The sequence below is a fragment of the Medicago truncatula genome, chromosome 6 (genome assembly GCF_003473485.1).
Source record: "Medicago truncatula cultivar Jemalong A17 chromosome 6, MtrunA17r5.0-ANR, whole genome shotgun sequence".
NCBI classification, from domain to species: Eukaryota; Viridiplantae; Streptophyta; class Magnoliopsida; order Fabales; family Fabaceae; genus Medicago; species Medicago truncatula.
The window spans coordinates 7088476-7109135 of record NC_053047.1 but is presented as its reverse complement, the minus strand read 5'-3'; the positions used below and the strand labels follow the sequence as shown (position 1 = coordinate 7109135).

Sequence of the window (20660 nt, the reverse complement as noted above, 5' to 3'; positions counted from 1 at the left end):
ATGTGGAGAGAAATTGACTGGGATAGAAAGTAAATAGAGAGAAAATTAAACAACTTCATACCATGTTTGAATAGAAGAAAGAAAGGAGAGAAAATTTGTCTTGTTTAGTGAATGGAAAAATGAAAAGAAAGAAATGCATTCATGTAACATTTTTTAAATTTTTTGTAAGTGGTAGGTAGATAAATAAATGAATATGAGTTATATCTTGCCCTCTTTCTTTCTCATTTCACATTCAAAGGAGAGAAAATAGTATAATCTTTTATTTTCTTTTCTACTTTCTTCCCACACAAAGGAAGAGTGCATGATCTATGTGGGTTCAACACTCTCTACTAACATTTTAACAACTTATTATAAATATTTATCATTTTTCTAAAAGTAAATAAATAAGAAGCACATGCTCTCTAGTGGTCCATCCAATGTCCTATGTTACCGTTTTGCATTAAATTGAATGTAGGCTTATGTTTTATGTTTTTGGTCTCTATAAATTTTGAAACTTCTAAGTTTAGTCTTTATTTAATTTTAATAACTTTTTTAGTCCCTATAAAAACAGTTTACATGTGATTTTAGTCCCTACTAAAACAAAGTTTTTCTAATTATCCTTGAACTCTTAAATTTTTGAACAATTTTTTTTTTGAAACAAGTTTAGAACATTACAAAAGATATGTTATTTTATCTTTATTATGAAAAACAACACCTTAATTGGTTGGTTGGTTACACCCACCTTCCGTACATCTATTAAATTCAGACATTCTGTACTTCTATTTAAATTTAGGGTCATGTTAACTTGTGCTTTAAAGGCACAAGTTAAGGATCTAAAAAAGAAATAACATAAGTGTTCTAATGAAGAAAAAAAAAAGTTTTTAACCTTTCAAAACATTGAATGCACAATTTTCAAAAATTAGTTATTACATTTAACTTCTAAACTTATACTTTAAGGACAGAAGTTAGCATTTCCCTTAAATTTACCTCTAACCACCTTATATATTATCACAACCTTATCGGATAATTTTGGTTGGTTGGTCTATATGCATTAATTGGTTGTAATATTTTTATATCTTTCTTGGGTGGTGGTGGTAAATTGGTGTTGGATTTTGTTAATGAAATTAACAAAATTAATAATTGATGAGGTCTATGGTGAACCATTTATAATGTTGATCCGCAATAGATATTTGGCGTACGTTAAAGTTAATAGATATGGACTTTTTTGAGTAATAGAGTTATATGTTAGGGACATAAATTAATTTTTTTAGAGTTAAGAGACCAAATTGAATACAAAAAATAAGTTAGGGGACCAAATGATCAATTAATCCTTTAAAATTTCAATGCGGTGCTAGTTTGGTTGTGAGTACACATAGTAAAACGTGAGTTATGTACTTAATAAATCAACTTGTTTGGATGCTCTTTATCATTTTACGTGATTGTTGTTCCAAAATCGATTTAAGGTTGGAGCTAATATGGGTAGATTTTGTGTCCAAAGAAAAACGCTTCAGCCTTCAACATTTTATTGATGTAACTTCGTAATCAATTCACCATTTCCTGAAGTTTTGCACTCTTTTTTTATTAATGTTCCTCTTCTTTTTTTTAATCATTCAAACCTGTTATGGTAAAGTCACACTCAAAAGTAATTTTGATCTAAATTATCCAAATAACTTGAATTATGAAAAATCACTTTTCAATCAAGCTATCCAAATATAAATCATGTTACATTAAAGTCACTTTTTCGCCTAAATCAATTCTATAAAATCAATTAATTCAAGAACAGTTTTTTATCACTGGAACCAAACACATGTGAGACACGACATTACTTAGGAGTTTCTACTTGCACCCGTAGATTTTGCCAACAACACTATCAGACCAATTTTGTTCAACAACATTACATGATCAAGTTGCTCTTTTATTTAGCAGAACACCTATTTATACAAAACAAAATTACAATTTCAATCTAAGAAAATTGATTTTCTGACTTCCAAAAGTTTCTAATAACACATAGAAATGTCTAAAATACTCCTAACGGTAGATAACTACCACTGATTTATAACTAGAAAATCGGCTGTAGTTAACTACTGCTGGTTTTTTTTTTAATTATTTCCATATGTTATCAGGAACTTTGGAAGTCAGAAAAACAACTATCTCAATCTAATGCAACACCAAAAAGATAATGAAACATTGAAACAAACAGCGTAAATTGATAATAATACTAATAGCAATAATTATGAACTCAACAATGAAAGAAATCACTAGGAGGCTTGTACTACTTGCAAGACAGAACAAACTGATTGAAGCAAAGTGAGAACAAGTAGTAAAATTCCAGCAACGGAAGCAGCAGTTTGCCAAGGAGTTTTGCCATAATCACGCCTGAGAGAAGCCTTCAACCTATTCCAAGGATTACTACAAAATGCATTTAAGTTTTTGCAAAGAATAGAGAAATGAGAACTGATATTATGATGTATAACATTTTTGCAAAGACGATTAAACAAGTTAGCCACAGAATCACTGTCTCCAAGCAAATTAGTCAGTATTTCTTTCCGAACAAGTATATCCGCATCCTTACCAGTATTTATAAGGAAATCCAAAACAACAACATAATCAGTAATATATGACTCATAAGGGTAATGACACTGCTCCAAAGCAACCATATTCCGAAACAAAATTTCGGTCCCATCCTCAACTTCTAATCGAGGAATTTCAAGCACTCCTTCCGAAAACCCCAAGTCAAGTAAACACTCACTTTTAGGCTTCACTTGAAACCTAACTCCAGCTTCTAACAACTGAGTTGCACTCGGTAGATGTATTATCTGTTCGTCGATCTTGTCTCTACTTGGCTGACTTTCAATAGGATGTTGCAAATGAAATATCCTAATCAGATCAGTGAAGTGCCTTATGCACTGACTATTATTATCAAAAACCAATTTTGATTGATTGAAATATTGAAAATAATTAATAGTGAGTTCAAGAAAAGAACCATTTGTAGAACTCCACGAAAGACCGTAAATTTTTTCAATAACGAAAAAGGGAAGCTGATTTTCAAGTAACAATAAATCTGATCTTATACCAGCATCTAACCAAGGTTCTAGGAAATCTTTCTTAAAATATTTCCAAAAAAGTTGAATTATAAAACCGGAATCGATTAAGATTAACTTAACAAGTTCTTCATCCTGAGGAAATGATAGGGTTTCCGAATAACAACATTTGAAATCAGATAAGATAGAATATATGTCGCTGATCAAGATGCTTAAAGATGCATTGGTTCGTTGGAGAAAATCTTTGAAGTAAATGAGTTTGTGACGTTCCATGTTTTTGAGCTGGGGGTGACCGTGGTGAAAGGGGCCAATGGAAACGAAATTAGGGGTGTATGCGTCTTCATTGTGTTTGCGAATAACAGAGGGGACCTTGTAGATGCAACGATTATCGGTTGAAGGTGCATCTGCTGTGTGGAGCATCACATTCATATCATCAACCAAGCTGGACAATGACATCTTGAAAGAAAATGAAAAGTTTCAAGTCTTTTGACACTCCCTCGTATCCTTATGAAGATTTTCATATTTCTTATTTAATATTTGTCTCTATTTAATACTCCCTCCGGTCCTATTTACAAGAGACAATTTACTTTTTAGATACATTAAATAATTTATGTATTTTGTTTAGGTTCTTAACTAGATACATGCATTATTGAATGCATCTAAAAAGTCAATTTTCTCTTGTAAATAGGACCGGAGGGAGTACTATTTCAAAAAGGTAATCATATGATAGACACAGTCTTATTTATCATGTCGCAGTCAACCACTCCATACATGCCGATACACATCTTTAATCATTAATATTTTTAAGGAAAATGCTAACTAGTGTCCTTAGGGCACTAGTTAAGAAGACTATTATAGAAATTATGCATTGGAAATCGGTGAAAAATGGAATGTTTAACTTTATGAAAGTCAAAAAGTTATTTTTAATGATTTTTTTTTTCTATTTTTGACATCTTTAACCATCGCCCGTAGGGCACTGGTTAACAAACCCTATCTTTAATTATCTAGTTGAAAAAATTATGAAAATTTAATAGTTTGAAAATATCAATCGAGATGAATACAACATCTTATATGATAATATTTATCTTTGTATATTAATTAAAAAATATAGTTAAAATATGTCAGGTCAAAAGTGCACATTGACCTAAAATCACCCTTCTAACTCGTTTTTCCTTTTCCCTTTTATTGAAATAAGTGATTTTCACATCTATTTTATTTTTTATTTTGTGATTTCGTCGTCTTCGTGCGACGTTGGTTTGTTCGTCGTCTTTGTGCGACGTTTTTTTTTTGTTTCTCTCAGGTATTTGATCAGTTCAGATTGTCAGATCAGCTTCGATCCAGTGCAGATCCAATCAATGACTTTGGCGTCATCCACGTTGCAGATCCGGATACAGGGTTATTCTGGAGATTTAAATATAGTCATATGTGTAGGCAATTGTACTTTGCCATTTTATGCTATTAACATGGATGTTGTGAGCCTGTTCACATATTCATCCTTTTTGTTTTTAACAAATTTACATTATATCAATGTACTCTATCAATTTGAATGAATGAATATCTTTTATTTTGTAAAAAAAAAACTAATATAAGACGGAGGGAATATGAATTACTACGTTTACTTTCATTAATTGATTGGTTGGTTGGTTGGTTACAAGTTACAACAACCTTCCGTACATCTATTTAATTTACTTGTAGGCTCTAGCTATCTTAAATCCACCCACCTTTTTTGCATCTATTAAATTTATCTCATGCTACCTTATATATTAGCACAACCGTATCGGATAATTTTGGTTGGTTGGTCTATATGCATTAATTGGTTGTAATATTTTTAGGGTAGTACCTCAAATTCGTCTTTGAATTTCTACCAATCAGCCAAATTCGTCCATGAATTTTACAGACGTCTATCAAAATGGTTTCTCCATCCAAAAACTCCGTTAATGGTGATGATATGTCTTCTTGTATGTTGTGTTGTCCTTTACACGTGTCAACAAGGCAACCACGTGTACAAGGACTAATTTGATGGAAATTGTAAAAATTCGAAATTTAACTTTTCGGTTAAATATGTTTTTGGTCCCTATAAATATACCAACTTTTCGTTTTAGTCCTTCTAAAATTTTCCTTCAACTTTTAGTTCCTAAAAAATTTTCCATCTTCACTTTTGGTCCATTCTTTAAAGTAAACTCATATGTAGAATTCATACTTTTTAGTAAAATTTTGCAGAAAAATCCATAATATTATAAAAATCTCTCCCAAAAAAAATTAGAATTTTTTAACAAAACATGAATTTAATATGAATTTTTATATTTTTGATGGTTAAAAATTCATATTAAATTTATGTTTTGTTAAAAAATTCTAATTTTTTTTTATGAAAGATTTTTATAATATTCTACACATTTCTGCTAAATTTCATTATAAAATACTAAAATTAACTTAAAAATAGGGACTAAAAGTAGTGATTGAAAATTTTATAGTGACTAAAAGTTGAAGGAAAATTTTAGAGGGACTAAAACGAAAAATTGGTATATTTATAGGGACCAAAAACATATTTAACCCTTAACTTTTCAGTGTAATTTTTCCTAATGAGTCATATATTATTGATTAGGTTGTTGTTTTATATCACCTTATAAATACTCCGTTAATGGTGATGATATGTCTTCTTGTATGTTGTGTTGTCCTTTACACGTGTCAACAAGGCAACCACGTGTACAAGGACTAATTTGATGGAAATTGTAAAAATTCGAAATTTAACTTTTCGGTTAAATATGTTTTTGGTCCCTATAAATATACCAACTTTTCGTTTTAGTCCTTCTAAAATTTTCCTTCAACTTTTAGTTCCTAAAAAATTTTCCATCTTCACTTTTGGTCCATTCTTTAAAGTAAACTCATATGTAGAATTCATACTTTTTAGTAAAATTTTGCAGAAAAATCCATAATATTATAAAAATCTCTCCCAAAAAAAATTAGAATTTTTTAACAAAACATGAATTTAATATGAATTTTTATATTTTTGATGGTTAAAAATTCATATTAAATTTATGTTTTGTTAAAAAATTCTAATTTTTTTTTATGAAAGATTTTTATAATATTCTACACATTTCTGCTAAATTTCATTATAAAATACTAAAATTAACTTAAAAATAGGGACTAAAAGTAGTGATTGAAAATTTTATAGTGACTAAAAGTTGAAGGAAAATTTTAGAGGGACTAAAACGAAAAATTGGTATATTTATAGGGACCAAAAACATATTTAACCCTTAACTTTTCAGTGTAATTTTTCCTAATGAGTCATATATTATTGATTAGGTTGTTGTTTTATATCACCTTATAAATACTGGTAAGGATGCGAATTTCCTTTTAAGGGATGGAAGTTGGGACGAGAAATGAATGAGAAGTTGGGTCTTTATAAGCATTGGAGATAGTGGATGGAACGAAACCCTTCATTTTTTCCTTTTCGATAACCGCTACGTGGGTTAAGGGGAGTGGTAGTTTTCTTTGAGTTAGTGGGAAGTTAATAAATTTTCTCGAAGAAATCAAAACCCATGAACTCCCTAGAAGGCGCCATAATGATGACAAAACTTGGAAAAAGTTAAATCAGCGTCTTCTGATGGGATCGAAATGAACTCTTGGGTTCTAATCCGTTTATATGCCGCCAGTCAGTCAAGAGCATTGGCCCACTAAATCCTGAAGTCATGCAGTGAAAAGACCACTCTTAAAAGTCATAATTTGCATGACATTAGATGCTTAAAGTTTTTCAAAAATGTCAATCTTCTTCAAAAAAATTCAATCGAAAATGGCATTTGAGGGGATTTGTTAGCCTGCAGTTTCGACAGGCTCAATTACTGCAGTCAACATTTGTTGACTTTTGACTTTTCAGGAATCAAAGCATTTTTCTTTAGCATGAGGATCTCAACAGAGTCAGGACTTAGCGCGTGCAAGAATCTAAAAACTTCAAGGTTTGACAAGACATGAGCCAAGATGCAAGTTGGTCGAAACCAAGCAGTTATCGTTGAAGAGGAAGGAACTTGAATCCAAAAAGAAATGGTTTCCTTTAGTGGAAGACGTGGGTGACAAGAGGTTGTCCGATACAAAGAAGTGTTAATCGTGGGAGTTGGCCTTTTTTCAGTTATTTTGCTATGTATAAATAGTAGTTTTCCATATGGAAAATAGGTCACAAATCACTTATAGAAATTATAGCACTCGAAATACCTGTGTCTAGAGAAAAGAGTCATATAAAATGTATGTAATCTGATTTGTCGAACCACCTTTACATTAATGCAATTTATCTTTTCTTTAAGTTTATGCGTTTTAAACATTTAAAGTCTTTGACTTGTATTTCCTTTACTTTTTCAAGTCTTTTTTACTTTCCCTGTCGAGAGACGGTTACTTTTTTCTTGAAAAAGAACTCGTCTTATTCATAAAACAACCTATAAATTTGATGAGTGTTTACTCACTTTTATGAAAACAATATGCACAACATGTCCTAAGATTTCTAGTTTGATCCTGCTTGTAATAACCAAAACTAGACCTTCTTGTTCGCCAAAAACATTGGTGAACACCTTGCTCTTGCGATTCGGGCTGCTTTTTGAAGTGCTCATTCAGTTTTGTCTATGTCTGGATCAAATTGCAGAATACCTGTTTTGGTATTACGCATAAAACAAAGTACACAAAGTTCTTAGTACGACAGAGTCAACCGGAATAAATATTTTTGGATTTTTTTTTTGGTATTTTGAATTTTTGAGAACAGAAAAATAAAATGCGAAAAAATAAAGGACTGAAAAATAAATGACAGAAAAATAAAAGATAGAAATAAGTAATTTGAATTGCTTAGTTGGAAATATCAACAATCCCCAGCATCGACACCAAAAACTTGATGGCCGGATTAGGCAAGTGTACAAAATTATTTACCAAGTAATAAAGTGATAAGTAGAGCATCGTATCCACATTGATTGTTGTTTTGTCCAAAAAAACTCACTTTACTTATTTTAAGTTGACGATATAAAATAAAAGAGATAAGAATTAGAGATTGCAATTTTTATCTGTTTGCAACAGAGCAAGTTACCTGTTTTGGTTGCAGAAAAGTAAGCAGCGGTTATGACTCTTTGAATCCCCCCTATTTATTTTGTTGGAGTTAAATTACATTCATCTTACGTTTAGTTATCTTAAGTAGACTATACAAGTGATGTGGTCGTTGGGACGTTCTAACCTAGTCGGTTGTCAAGCTGCACCTGCTGAGCGCACGGTGATCCTTACGTACGGGGTCCAACTATCCCGGGTTATCTAGGTATATCCCTTCGATGGCTAACTGTACCTGCTGATCGCACGATGATCCTTATGTGCGGGGTCTTGCAAATTGAAATGTAATTGACACATAAACTTAAATTGGCGTTCCTAGGTTTCCGAAGGCAATGAAGATCAATGTTCCTGAAGGTCTTCCCATCTATGAATCTTAGGACACTCATAGCACATTCTCCTTCCCCCCTTACCACATTCTCCTTCCCCCTTACTAGTTCTACAAATGGGCAACCCTATCAGCGTCTACCTTACCAAGAGGTCGAGCACAATGGTCACACTAGGTTCACTCCCCTTGGTGCTTGTTTTCCTAATTAATAACTAGTTTCATCAGATTTTACTCAGTATTGGTAATGTCATCTCCTTAATACTTACTACTAGGGTCAACTCACTTTCGGTATCTTTCATCTAGTTACTAATCACTTACTTCCTATATAGGTAGATATTAGTATACAAGATATAAATATCAAGATATAAGCAAAATATTAAGCCCGGTCACAACCTAAGTACTTAATCTAGGGTTGCACTTCGCCAGAATAAACTAACCCTAATGAAACTTAACAGTGAACATATAATATACTAAAATAAACGACATTAAATTAAATAATTATCCAACAAAAAAAATAGAGGTTTATCTTAGAACCCTAACCTATAAATATCTAGTTACACATGATAACTAAGACAAAATATAAAAAGATAAAAACATACCCTAGGAAAGATAGGGAGAAGATAGAACTCCTTCTTAACTCCTAGAACCGCATTGCTCTTGAACAACTCCAGTTCTGAACGAGAAATTGTGAATGATGTAGGCATTATATATAGAGAAAGTTTCCTTCTAACTTGGGCTAAGATCACGGGCTTTCATGGGTGAAAAAGTCACAAAAAGTGACTTTTTCGCAAGTCATAAAAAGTAACTTTTTCGCAAGTCACTAGGCGCCTCAACTAAGCGCCAAGCGCATGTGCCTTGCATGTCTGAGTGCCGGGTACCCCCTATGAATGCGCCTGAGCACTTTTCTTCACCTTTTGGGCGCGTGGGTGTCTTGTTCTGCGCACCTCAGTGCATTTTTTATGCTGAAATGCCTGTTTTCTTCGTCTGTTGAGGTGTTTTCTTCAATGTAAGATGTCTTGAAACTTTAGAACAAAATTCCTCCTTTTGTAAAGTCTTATGAGGCCTCTTGAATCTCCATTCTTCATCTTCCCAAGGTCCACATAAATCTTCAGATGTCTTACTTTGCATGATTTGCATGATTTCTTCGTGAATTACATCAAGAACACCCTAAAATTGTAATGTTTCTGGAATAATAGAATTACAGACTTAAATATAGAAAACATTACAAATGTTCTGAAATCATAGGCAATTGATCTAATACTCCTCTGTTTTGCTGGTAAAACCTACTAAAAATAACTGAAAAACATGCTAAGAATAACTAAGATGAGCTGTCATCAGGTACATGTATCCTCTCACTTATATATTGTTCAACATCAACTCTTCCATACAACGTGAAATTTTAACTCACACTTGATACAACATTTTTCTCTCAAATATGACGAAATTATAACTCGTACTTTGCACGAGTTTTCATACTAGCTAACATAAAATTTAGAGAGAGAAAAGTTTGAAATTGAGAGGAATTACATTTACTTCCACCCGCCTTCTTTCTCCTGTCTATGTGAAAATTTAAATATTATTAGTTGATGAGTGTTACGAACACTATTATTTTAATAATCTCTAACACTTATTTTTTTTTTTTGTCAGGTAGTTTAATGGTTAGAATTTATCTTATAAGGTGAATACATGGGCTATGTGGCGGGGTTCGAATCCCGACCCCTGCATATAACAATCCATTGTCCTACCAACTGAGCTATGCTCACGAGACCTAACACATGTTTTCTTATTCGATAAAACTTATATGAATCTTATACTTTAAAAATTGGTCCATATAAGGGCCGTTTGTTAAATTCTAAAAAAATAGATTTTCCTTTGTATTTTTAAAAATAGATTTTTTTAAATTTACTCAAAAATAGTAAAGATTATTTCAAACTCATTTGATATAAGTTAAAAAAGAGATTTTCACATTCACTCACTTAAATATTCATTGTTCGAGATTTTACATAGTAAAGATCACATATTTTTTTCAACATAACATCTTTCAAAAATGATTTTTATGAAAAGCTATATAATAGTTTTTTTTTTTTTTTTAGAGAATTTTTCAAAATTTGAGTATCAAAAAAATTTATAACCAAATGATGAAATACTTAGAATGACATTTTAAGATAAACTATTCAAACAGATTTCATTTTAAGATTTCCTTAAAAATTTCTTTGTTAAAAAAATTATAACAAAATCACATTACACTACCAAAACCTATTTTAAAAAAAGCTACAACAAATGGACCCTAGACAGCGAGACTACATAAATTTTATTTAACAAAAAGTAAATGTTAAAAAAATGTTCAAAATATAATGGATAGATTTTTTTTTTTTAGGGAAAAATATAATGGATAGTTTGTTTATACGAGTTACTACGTTTTACTTCCATTAATTGGTTGGTTGGTTATTACGTTTACTTCCACAGACCTTCCTTACATATTATTTTTTGGCACATTATTAATTATTTTTTGAAGATGAATTACGACGTTTTACTTTCATTAATTGGTTGGTTACTACGTTTACTTCCATCGACCTTCCTTTAATTTATATTTCTTATATTATTTATTAAGAACAATTTTGTAAAACAACTCATAATATCTCTTTTACATATAAAATTAATTACATTTCTTAATACGTTTGAAATGTTCAAAACGTTATATAATTTGAGACAAAGAGTGTATACGGAAACCGTTTTTAAACCTTTTCAAAATCAATGATAATACAGGAAAACATTCAACAAGATTTCCAAAAATAATTATTAAACAAATAAAAACCGAGATAGTTCAACACAATGGGTAAAATGGATAGTTTAAGTAAAATGGAGAAGAGTATAAATGTAGTTGTATATGGTAAAAAAAAAAAATCAATGTCATGCTTGTTTGGTTGTGAGTTCACATGGTCAAACGAGAGTTATGTACTAAATAAATCAACTTGTTTGGGGCTCTTAATAATTTTATGTGATTGTTGTTCCAAAATCAATTTAAGGTTGGAGCTAATATGGGTAGCTTATGCGTCCAAAGAAAAGCGCTTCAGCCTTCAACATTTTATTGATGTGACCTGTTGATCAATTCACCATTTACTCAAGTGTTGCAGTCTCTTATTTTATTGATGTTCCTCTTCTTTTTCAATCATTCAAACTAGTTTTGATAAATTCACACTTAAAAGTCATTTCGATCAAAATTATCCAAACAACTTGAATTATGAAAAATCATTTTTCAATCAAGATATTCAAACATAAATCATATTATATTAAAGTCATTTTTTCACCTAAATCAATTATATAAAATCAATTAATTCAACAATAGTTTTTTATCACCGTGGAACCATACACATGCGAGACACGACATTAGTTAAGAGTTTCTACATGCACCCCTATATTTTGCCAATCACACTAACATACACATTTTGTTCAACAATAAAATCTGACCAAGTTGCTTTTTTGTTTGGCAGAAGACCTATATTTATATGAAATTACAATTTCAATCTAATTACACAACACACAAAATAATGAAACCATTGAAACAAACAACGTACATTGGTGATAATAATTTATAATATATAAAAAGAAAATAGCATGTTTCAGCTTTTTTGGACTCTGATTTTTTCTGAAAATTACCCTCAACTTTCAATACATATTACAAATATAACAAATAGATAAAAATAAATTCAAATATTAAAATAAAGGTTAAACTGCACTTTTCGCCCCCTAAGTTTCAAAATGTTGCGATTTTGACCCCCTATTAAAAAATGGCAATATTGGCCCCTTTCGTCACAAAATTGCTGAGAAGACGCCACGTGTCCCAAAACAGGGACCATAGTCGCAACTTTTTGAGAAGATAAAAGGTCAAAAGATCATATTTCCCTTTCGTTAGGGGTCAAAAAAGCATATTTTCCTAAACATGGGGGCACTTTTGCCATTTTTTTAATAGGGGGCCAAAATTACAACATTTTGAAACTTAGGGGGTGAACATTAATGCAGTTTACCCTAAAATAAAAGTGTAACAAACACCATATAAATATATATATGTCCATTTTTTTTCCTTTATTCTTTAAAATGTGTAACAAACTAGATTAATATATTTATTTATACTTTTTTATTATCACAATTATACCCGTAAACAATTTTTTCTGTAATAAAGATTGTTGTTGGTGTCATTAAAAAAACAAGAATTTAGATTATATTCTTTTGTTATATTATTGGTGTCATTGAAATAGATAATCATGATTAGTTTGATTTGTTATAATTTTAAAGCAACAAACATTTATTTCTTTAGTTTTAATCAAAATAAAATTTTCTTAAAAAAATATAATTCATAATTTTTAAACGTTAGCGCAATAAAAAGAGCAGAAAAACAAGCACAACAACCATATTCCGAAACAAAATTTGGGAAAGATCATTAAACAAATTAGCCACATAATGACTGTCTCCAAGCAAATTTTCCAGTATTTTGCTCCGAACATGTATATCTGCATCCTTACCAGTATTTATAAGGTAATCCAAAATAGCAACATAATTAATAATATATGATTCATTAGGGTAATGATACTACTCCATAGCAACCATATTTCAAAACAAAATTTCAGGTTGATCATCAGCTCTTAATTGAGGAATTTCAAGAACTCTTTCTGAAAACCTCAAATCAAGTAAACACTCACTTTTAGGCTTTGTTTAAAGGGAAGGAGAAGGGAAGATTTTGACGGGTGGAAAATATTAGGGAAAATGAAAAAATCTTTTAAATTTTTTAAAAGAGTAATTTTTTAGAGAATGATAATTTAATGCATATGATTACTATATTTTTAATTTAAAAACATTATAATAACATAGATTATGAGTTCCTCAGGCCAAATGAGGAGAGTTTTGTATTATGAAGAAAGTTAAACCCCAAAGTCATCCCCTCCCATTTTCCTCTATTTCTTCTACTTGCTCATTTTTTTCTCAAGTCTTCTCTAATTCCTCTCCCAACTCGTAAACAAAGCTTTAGTGGTCACTTGAAACCTAACTCCAGCTTCTAACAACTCATTTGCATGGTGAGTCCTTTTAATCTCTCTACATGATGTAGTTATAGGGAGTTCTATATGGAAAGAAAAAAAAAAAGACTCACGAGAAAGTGTTTTTTGCGCCATGTTTTAATGACATAATTTCATCATTACTTCACACATGGCTCAATATGGTTTTTTTCAAAAACTAAGAGGAAAAAATATGCAGCATCTTTTAAAAAACATTCGGGGCAAGGTTTGAAAAAAAGAAAAGAATTAATTACACCTAGGAAATATAGATTTTGTTTTTTAAGAAACCTGAAAAGTATTTAGAAAATATAGAATTTTCTTTTTCAGAAACCTAAAAAATATAGAATGACTATTATTTTGCGAGAGCTTTTGTAGCTAAGTTAGGATCCTTTTCGTTTATAAAAATAAATTCAGATTGCCATTTAAAAAGAGACACAAATGAAATATAGATTGTGAGTCCTACTAATAAGTGGGTTCTACCATCATTAATTATTTTCAAATTTTACTGTTTCTATCTCTCAAAATGAAAAAATGATGAAGATTCCAAATGCAAAAGATCTTGACTCTTTTAAATGGTAAAGAAAAAAAAAGTTGAAGATTTATGAGTAATTGTTTTATAAAAAAAAAAACTGACTCAATTAAAAAAAAAGTCATGTTAACTTGTGCCCTTAGAACAGAAGTTAAGGAACTTAAAATAGAATTAAGTAATAAATTTTATGTTCAAAAGATAACTTTTGAAAATTTCAAGACATTGAATGTTCAATTTCCAAGAAAAAACTTCTACTTTTGGTTCCTTAACTTATGCCCCAAGGGCACAGGTTAACATTTTCCTTAAAAAAATATATCACATGATTTTAAAATATCTAATAAGCATGTATATTATCGACTTAGCATAAAACATATGTATTTTTTTCATCGTTAGATCTCACGAAATACCAAAAGTGAATGTATTTGAATTAATTGAGGTTGGATAAAATATGCATAAAAGAGAATGACATCTAAAAACTTATATTTAATATTAAAAAATTTAAAAATAACATCCAAAAACTAAAAAAATAGTTCATCATAATGTTCAAAGTTCTGAGGGAGCCTACGATGAGTTGGATAATCACATTTGACTAAGAGAAATGCCATAAGTGATATTGACACCACCTCATCATCTAAAACCTTAATACATTAGATATACTGGTCATCTTACTTGTATGCTACTCAATATATATATATATATATATATATATATATATATATATATATATATATATATATATATATATTCTTGCTTCCAATGTAGAAGTTTAACTCACGCATTACACATTAACATCTATTTGCTAAGTGTGAGACTTTATGTGTTTGTGATTTGGTGAGATAGACAAATATGATCAGAGGCACAACATGATAAAAAAATATGGGTCGGTAGCGGTTCCATAAAGTAATGTTGTTGTTCCTTTCTTTCATGAGAAGAACGAAAGCAAATTAGAAAAAGAAAGAAGATCGAAAAAGAATTTGAACATGATAGAAATGATAAGGGAAAAAACTAAGGAATGTATGTTTTACTCGTGAGAGTATAGGAAATAGAGTGAGTTGGTGATAATTTATGATTTGTTGAAGGAGTTGAAGATTGGGTAATTATGCTACCAAAATATTAAATTTATTAAGAAATGTCACATAAATTTTTTTTTGAAAGAAAAAAATGTCACATCAATTTAAAATGTCTAGTAAACATGTGTTTTATAAACTCAGTATATTACATCTATATTTTTTCACTGTCGTCACATCCCACTAAATACCAAAAAAGAAGGAATTTGAAATAATAGAGGTTGACACCCATAAGCTAAAATTTAAGATAAAAAAATTAAACAAATGACACCTTAAAATTAACAAAACAAATCATCATATTGTTGGAATTTTCTAGGAGCTTACATTTAGACTAGTCATCACATTAGCCTAAGAGCAACCACACATGCGCGATTGACACCACATCTTCACCCAAAGTCTTAAGACATGAGGTATGTGTGTCATCTCACTTATATGTTGTTCAACATCTACTATTCCATACAACGTGAAACTTTAACTCACACTTGATACAACAACATTTCTCTATCAAATGTTAGACTCTCTGTGTAAGTGATCCACCACAAATAACCACTCCCGCCCACCCACAATAGTGAACTAGGATATGATATCACCCTTGGTCCTTCTGTGAGAGCTAACACACGTGTAGATCGACAAATTAGTGAGGGAGCGACCACACAACTGAGAATAATACATCAACCTCATCCAAAATTTTAGTGTTTAAGTATGAGTTTTTCACTTATTTATTGTTCCACTTCAACTCTTTTATCCAATATTACACTTTAATTGACATTTTGATACATCACAATATTTTCTCTCAAATATGACGAAATTATAGTTTTGTACTTGGCACGAGTTTTCATACCAGTTAACATCAAATTTAGAGAGATAAAAGTTTAAAATTGAGAGAAATTACATTTATTACATTTACTTTCACCCACCTTCCTTCCTATGTCTATGTGAAAATTCAAATATTATTCGTTGAAGAGTGTTATGGATTATATTTTTTTAAGGGTTAAATATGTTTTTGATCCCTATAAATTTTGAAACTTATAAGTTTAGTCCTTACTTAATTTTAATAGCTTTTTTAGTCCCTATAAAAATAATTTACATGTAGTTTTAGTCCCTACGAAAACAAACTTTTTCTAATTATCCTTAAACTCTTAAATTTTTGAACAATTTTCTTGAGACAAGTTTAGAACATTACAAGAGGTTCGTTTTCTAAAATTTAGAATTTTTTAACATGAAATGAATTAAATATAAATTTTTTAAACGACAAAAGTTCAAGATAAAAGTAACAAATATCCGGACGTAGAAATAAAATTTTGAGATATTTTTCTGTAGGCGAACTTTTAGTAATGTTCACACTTAGCATTTTTTTTTTCAAAATCTTAAGTTTAAGCATACAACAACTAAGCCTAATCCTACTAAGTGGAGTCGGCTACATGGATCAAATTACGCCATAATATTCTATCATACACCATATTTGAATCCCGCATTGCTTCCGAGCAACGACCTAGCATTCACACTATTTCGTATTTGATCCATGTCATAGAGATTCGATAAAGTTATATGTTGGCTGTCGAGGCCTAACGAAACCCTCTCCTTTTACCCGGACTTGGGACCGGCCTTGGCAGAGAGTAAAACTGAATACATAATTTTTTTATAGGGACCAAAAACACTACTAAAATTAAGTAAGGACTAAATTTTGTTTGAGGAAAATTAAGGACTAAACTTAAAAGGTTACAATTTTATAGAGACCTAAGTTATTTTTAACATTTTTTTTAACACACGTTTTCTTATTCGATAAAACTCATGAATTATATACTTTAAAAATTAGTCTCATATAAAACAGTGAGACCCCCTAAATTTTATTCAATAAATACCAAGTAGTAAATGTTAAAAAAATGTCAAGATATAGTGGATTGTTGGTTTATAATAGAAAATGATATTTGTACAATCATTTTTGTACAATTTTTGTACAACCTTCTCTCTCATACTCACATTATCTTCTTATTCTCTCTCTTTCTTTTTCTCTCTCTATTGTTTTTGACCAATAAGAAGAGAACACAACAAGGTTGTCCCAAAAATTGTATCAAAAGAATTGTTCAAATATCATTACTCTTTATAATATGTGAATTACTACATTTTACTTCAATTAATTGATTGGTTGGTTACACCCACCTTCCGGACATCTATTTAATTCAGACCTTCCTACCTCTAGCTTCCTTATTTTTTATATGCATTAATTCCGTATTAATTCCGTTCTATATCAAGTGATACAATCAACTCTGTTATATATATCAATTCATATATTTTATCTTTAATATTTTCAATTTTTTATTAAAAAAATTATAAAAATTTAATATATAAAAAATATTTATTGAGACAAATCCAATAACATCTTATATGATACTCCATCAGTTCCTTTTTAAGTGTCACTTTTGGAGAAATTTTTTGTTCCTATTTAACTGTCACTTTCAAAGTTCAATGCAACATTAAATGTTGTTTTACCAATATTATCCTTAGTTATTTATTGTGGAGAGAGAAATATATGAAATGAAAATTAAATGAATAAGGTCATTATAATAAAAGTATAGTTTATTGCATCAAAAGTAGTATCAATTGTTGATTGTCTTGGTTTGCGTAAAATGTCAAAATGTGACAATTAAAAAGGAACGGATGTAGTATTATTTATCTTTGTGTATTAACAAAAAAAAATGGTCAAATAAGTCAAGTCACCTATTGCGTGACGGAGGGAGTAATCTTTAATGCTTACAGTACAATTTCCAGTTGTCATACACCAGCTAATTTAGGTCCTTTTGTATTACAACTTTTTTGTAGAAAAAAAAAAAACGAAAAAACAAAAAGCTTTTCATTTTACCTCAAACAAACAAAAAAGAAGTTTTTCATTCTTCGGTTTTTGTTTGTTTTTCTTTTCAGCTCCTGCGACTGAGGTTGTTGTTGCTGTGAATCCCCAAAGCTTGAAATGGTTGGAAAAAGTCAAGTAGCAAGTGAGAATCACGTGAAGAAGAAAGACGAAGAAGGTACAATAGTAATACTAAACCCTAAACCATAACCCATTTTTTCTTCATCAAAAAGGTTCAATTTTTATGAACAAAAATGTGTTTATTTCAAATGGATGTTTTTTATATACATTAATCCACAAATGGGTTTGAAATTATGATCAAATGATTTCATAGTGAAATTGATGCAGTAGCAGAGCTAGAAATAATCTTTTGGATGGACCAAATTTTGTAATATTTGTAAATTTATATTTTTAATTAGTTAATTCGAGCGACTATTAACATGATTTATACAGATGTTTTAAAGATATTTTAACATAAGTATTATATATGTTTTTTTTTATTATTTTACACATGTACTTTTAATTTTAAAAGAGTTGTGCTTTATTCAGACTGATAATAGTTGAAAGCTATGGCTTTAGATATATATTTTTAAGAGCAAAATTGTTTATTAAAAAGTTGTTATCTTGTAGGTAAAGAATTTTTTACGTGTACCAGCATGCGCCAGTTCAACTCCTTTACGGTCTTTTTGATTAATTTTTTTTCAAAAAAAAATCATAAGAAATTAAGAGAAAAAAAGTGGCTTGCAGGAGTTGAACTAGGAACATAAAGCATGCAAGAAACTGATTTAATTAGCGCAAGATATAATATATACTACCTCCGTCCCTATATGTAAGCACCTTACATACTCCTTTGATCTTCGGTGCCATTGCTGGAGTGATGGGCACATGCTTCTCAGTATTGATTCGTATGGAATTAGCACGACCCGGCGATCAAATTCTTGGTGGGAATCATCAACTTTATAATGTTTTAATAACGGCTCACGCTTTTTTAATGATCTTTTTTATGGTTATGCCGGCGATGATAGGTGGATCTGGTAATTGGTCTGTTCCGATTCTTATAGGTGCACCTGACATGGCATTTCCACGATTAAATAATATTTCATTCTGGTTGTTGCCACCAAGTCTCTTGCTCCTATTAAGCTCAGCCTTAGTAGAGGTGGGTAGCGGCACTGGGTGGACGGTCTATCCGCCCTTAAGTGGTATTACCAGCCATTCTGGAGGAGCAGTTGATTCAGCAATTTCTAGTCTTCATCTATCTGGTGTTTCATCCATTTTAGGTTCTATCAATTTTATAACATCATTCCCACTTTTATTATCACTTCCGGTACTGGTAGGGGCAATTACAATGTTATTAACCGATCGAAACTTTAATACAACCTTTTCTGATCCCGCAGGAGGGGGGACCCCATATTATACCAGCATCTCTTTCGGTTCTTCAGTCATCCAGAGGTGTATATTCCAATTCTTCCTGGATCCGGTATCATAAGTCATATCGTTTCGACTTTTTCGGGAAAACCGGTCTTCAGGTATCTAGGCATGGTTTATGCCATGATCAGTATAGGTGTTCTTAGATTTCTTGTTTGGGCTCATCATATGTTTACTGTGGGCCTAGACGTTGATACCCGTGCCTACTTCACCGCTGCTACCATGATCATAGTTGTCCCCACATGAATTAAAATATTTAGTTGGATCGTTACCATGTGGGGGGGGGGGGGGTTCGATACAATACAAAACACTCATGTTATTTGCTGTAGGGTTCATCTTTTTGTTCACCATAGGAGGACTCACTGGAATAGTCCCGGCAAATTCAGGGCTAGATATGCCGGATTCATCTTAAACCGACCGATATGCCGAGATGAACATCCAGCACGAGAGCAAGAAAAGGAAATGGTCTCCGTGCAGCTTCAAGTCACGCCACTCTCACCAAGATAGAATCATGGTCACATCTGTAGTATATATCTAGTTTATAGAAGCGGAATGCCAATCGACACTGGTAGCCATCGGGATTGAGTTCAGCTGCTTTTTTTTTTGACGATACTGACGAATGGAAGAATGAATCTGATGAGCTCCAGTCTGGACTCTCATTGGTCAAACAGGCGCAACGGGCCAAGAGATAATAAAAGGACACCAGAAGAGCAAGAAAAAGAGCTGTATGATAAGAGTCCTTATCCTACCCACCCAATTTATTTAGTTTATGGGAGTAGCAAGAACAGCTCCATTTAATTTAAATTAAATTTATTTAAAAGGTTAGCCGCGTACCAAAGAGCTCGATCAGCTATTCTATTTTTCAGTCCGGTTGACGCCGGAAGAAAAAAAAGAGCATAAAGGTTTTTCGAAGGCTTCAAGCCCTGTTTCAGCTGAGAGCATTGATTCCCCTGGCACCTCTCTTCCACAGCTTGGCACGTTTAAAGAAGGTGCCTACACTAAAGTGTACAAAGTGGCATAAAGTTATTCTTTTCGGGTTCGGTCAGGAGGGACAAAAGAGAGATGCTTTCTATCAGTCAAAAGCGGATACCGCCCCCCCTCATGCTCCCACGGTCCGCTTACCGAGGAATAGAAAGGGAGGACCGGGGGCCAGAGCTAGTTGGGTTGGGGTATAGAGCCGTAAGCGCGGTGGGGGGTTACAGAGGACGTGCTCGTACGGTTCAAAGAAGGGTATGATCAACTCGTTGTTGGGAACTTTCACTCCTCTATATTCGAAATATGCCTTTCTAGGAGCATTACGATCTGCAGCTCAAATGGTCTCTTATGAA

At 31.4% G+C, this 20660-nt stretch overlaps 1 protein-coding gene across 1 annotated transcript; it reads right to left on the bottom strand.

Annotated features, from left to right (window-relative positions):
- Positions 1-1801: 1801 nt before the first annotated feature.
- On the bottom strand, positions 1802-3549 carry LOC25479731 (UPF0481 protein At3g47200). The gene has a single exon (XM_013587822.3). It carries the CDS (start codon positions 3474-3476, stop codon positions 2238-2240), a length of 1239 nt encoding a protein of 412 aa, XP_013443276.1. The 5' UTR covers positions 3477-3549; the 3' UTR covers positions 1802-2237.
- Between the last annotated feature and the right edge of the window lie 17111 nt (positions 3550-20660).

Bases quoted from the DNA above. Each gene is read 5' to 3' on its own strand.
- LOC25479731 (XM_013587822.3), bottom strand. From the start codon at position 3,476: ATGTCATTGTCCAGCTTGGTTGATGATATGAATGTGATGCTCCACACA.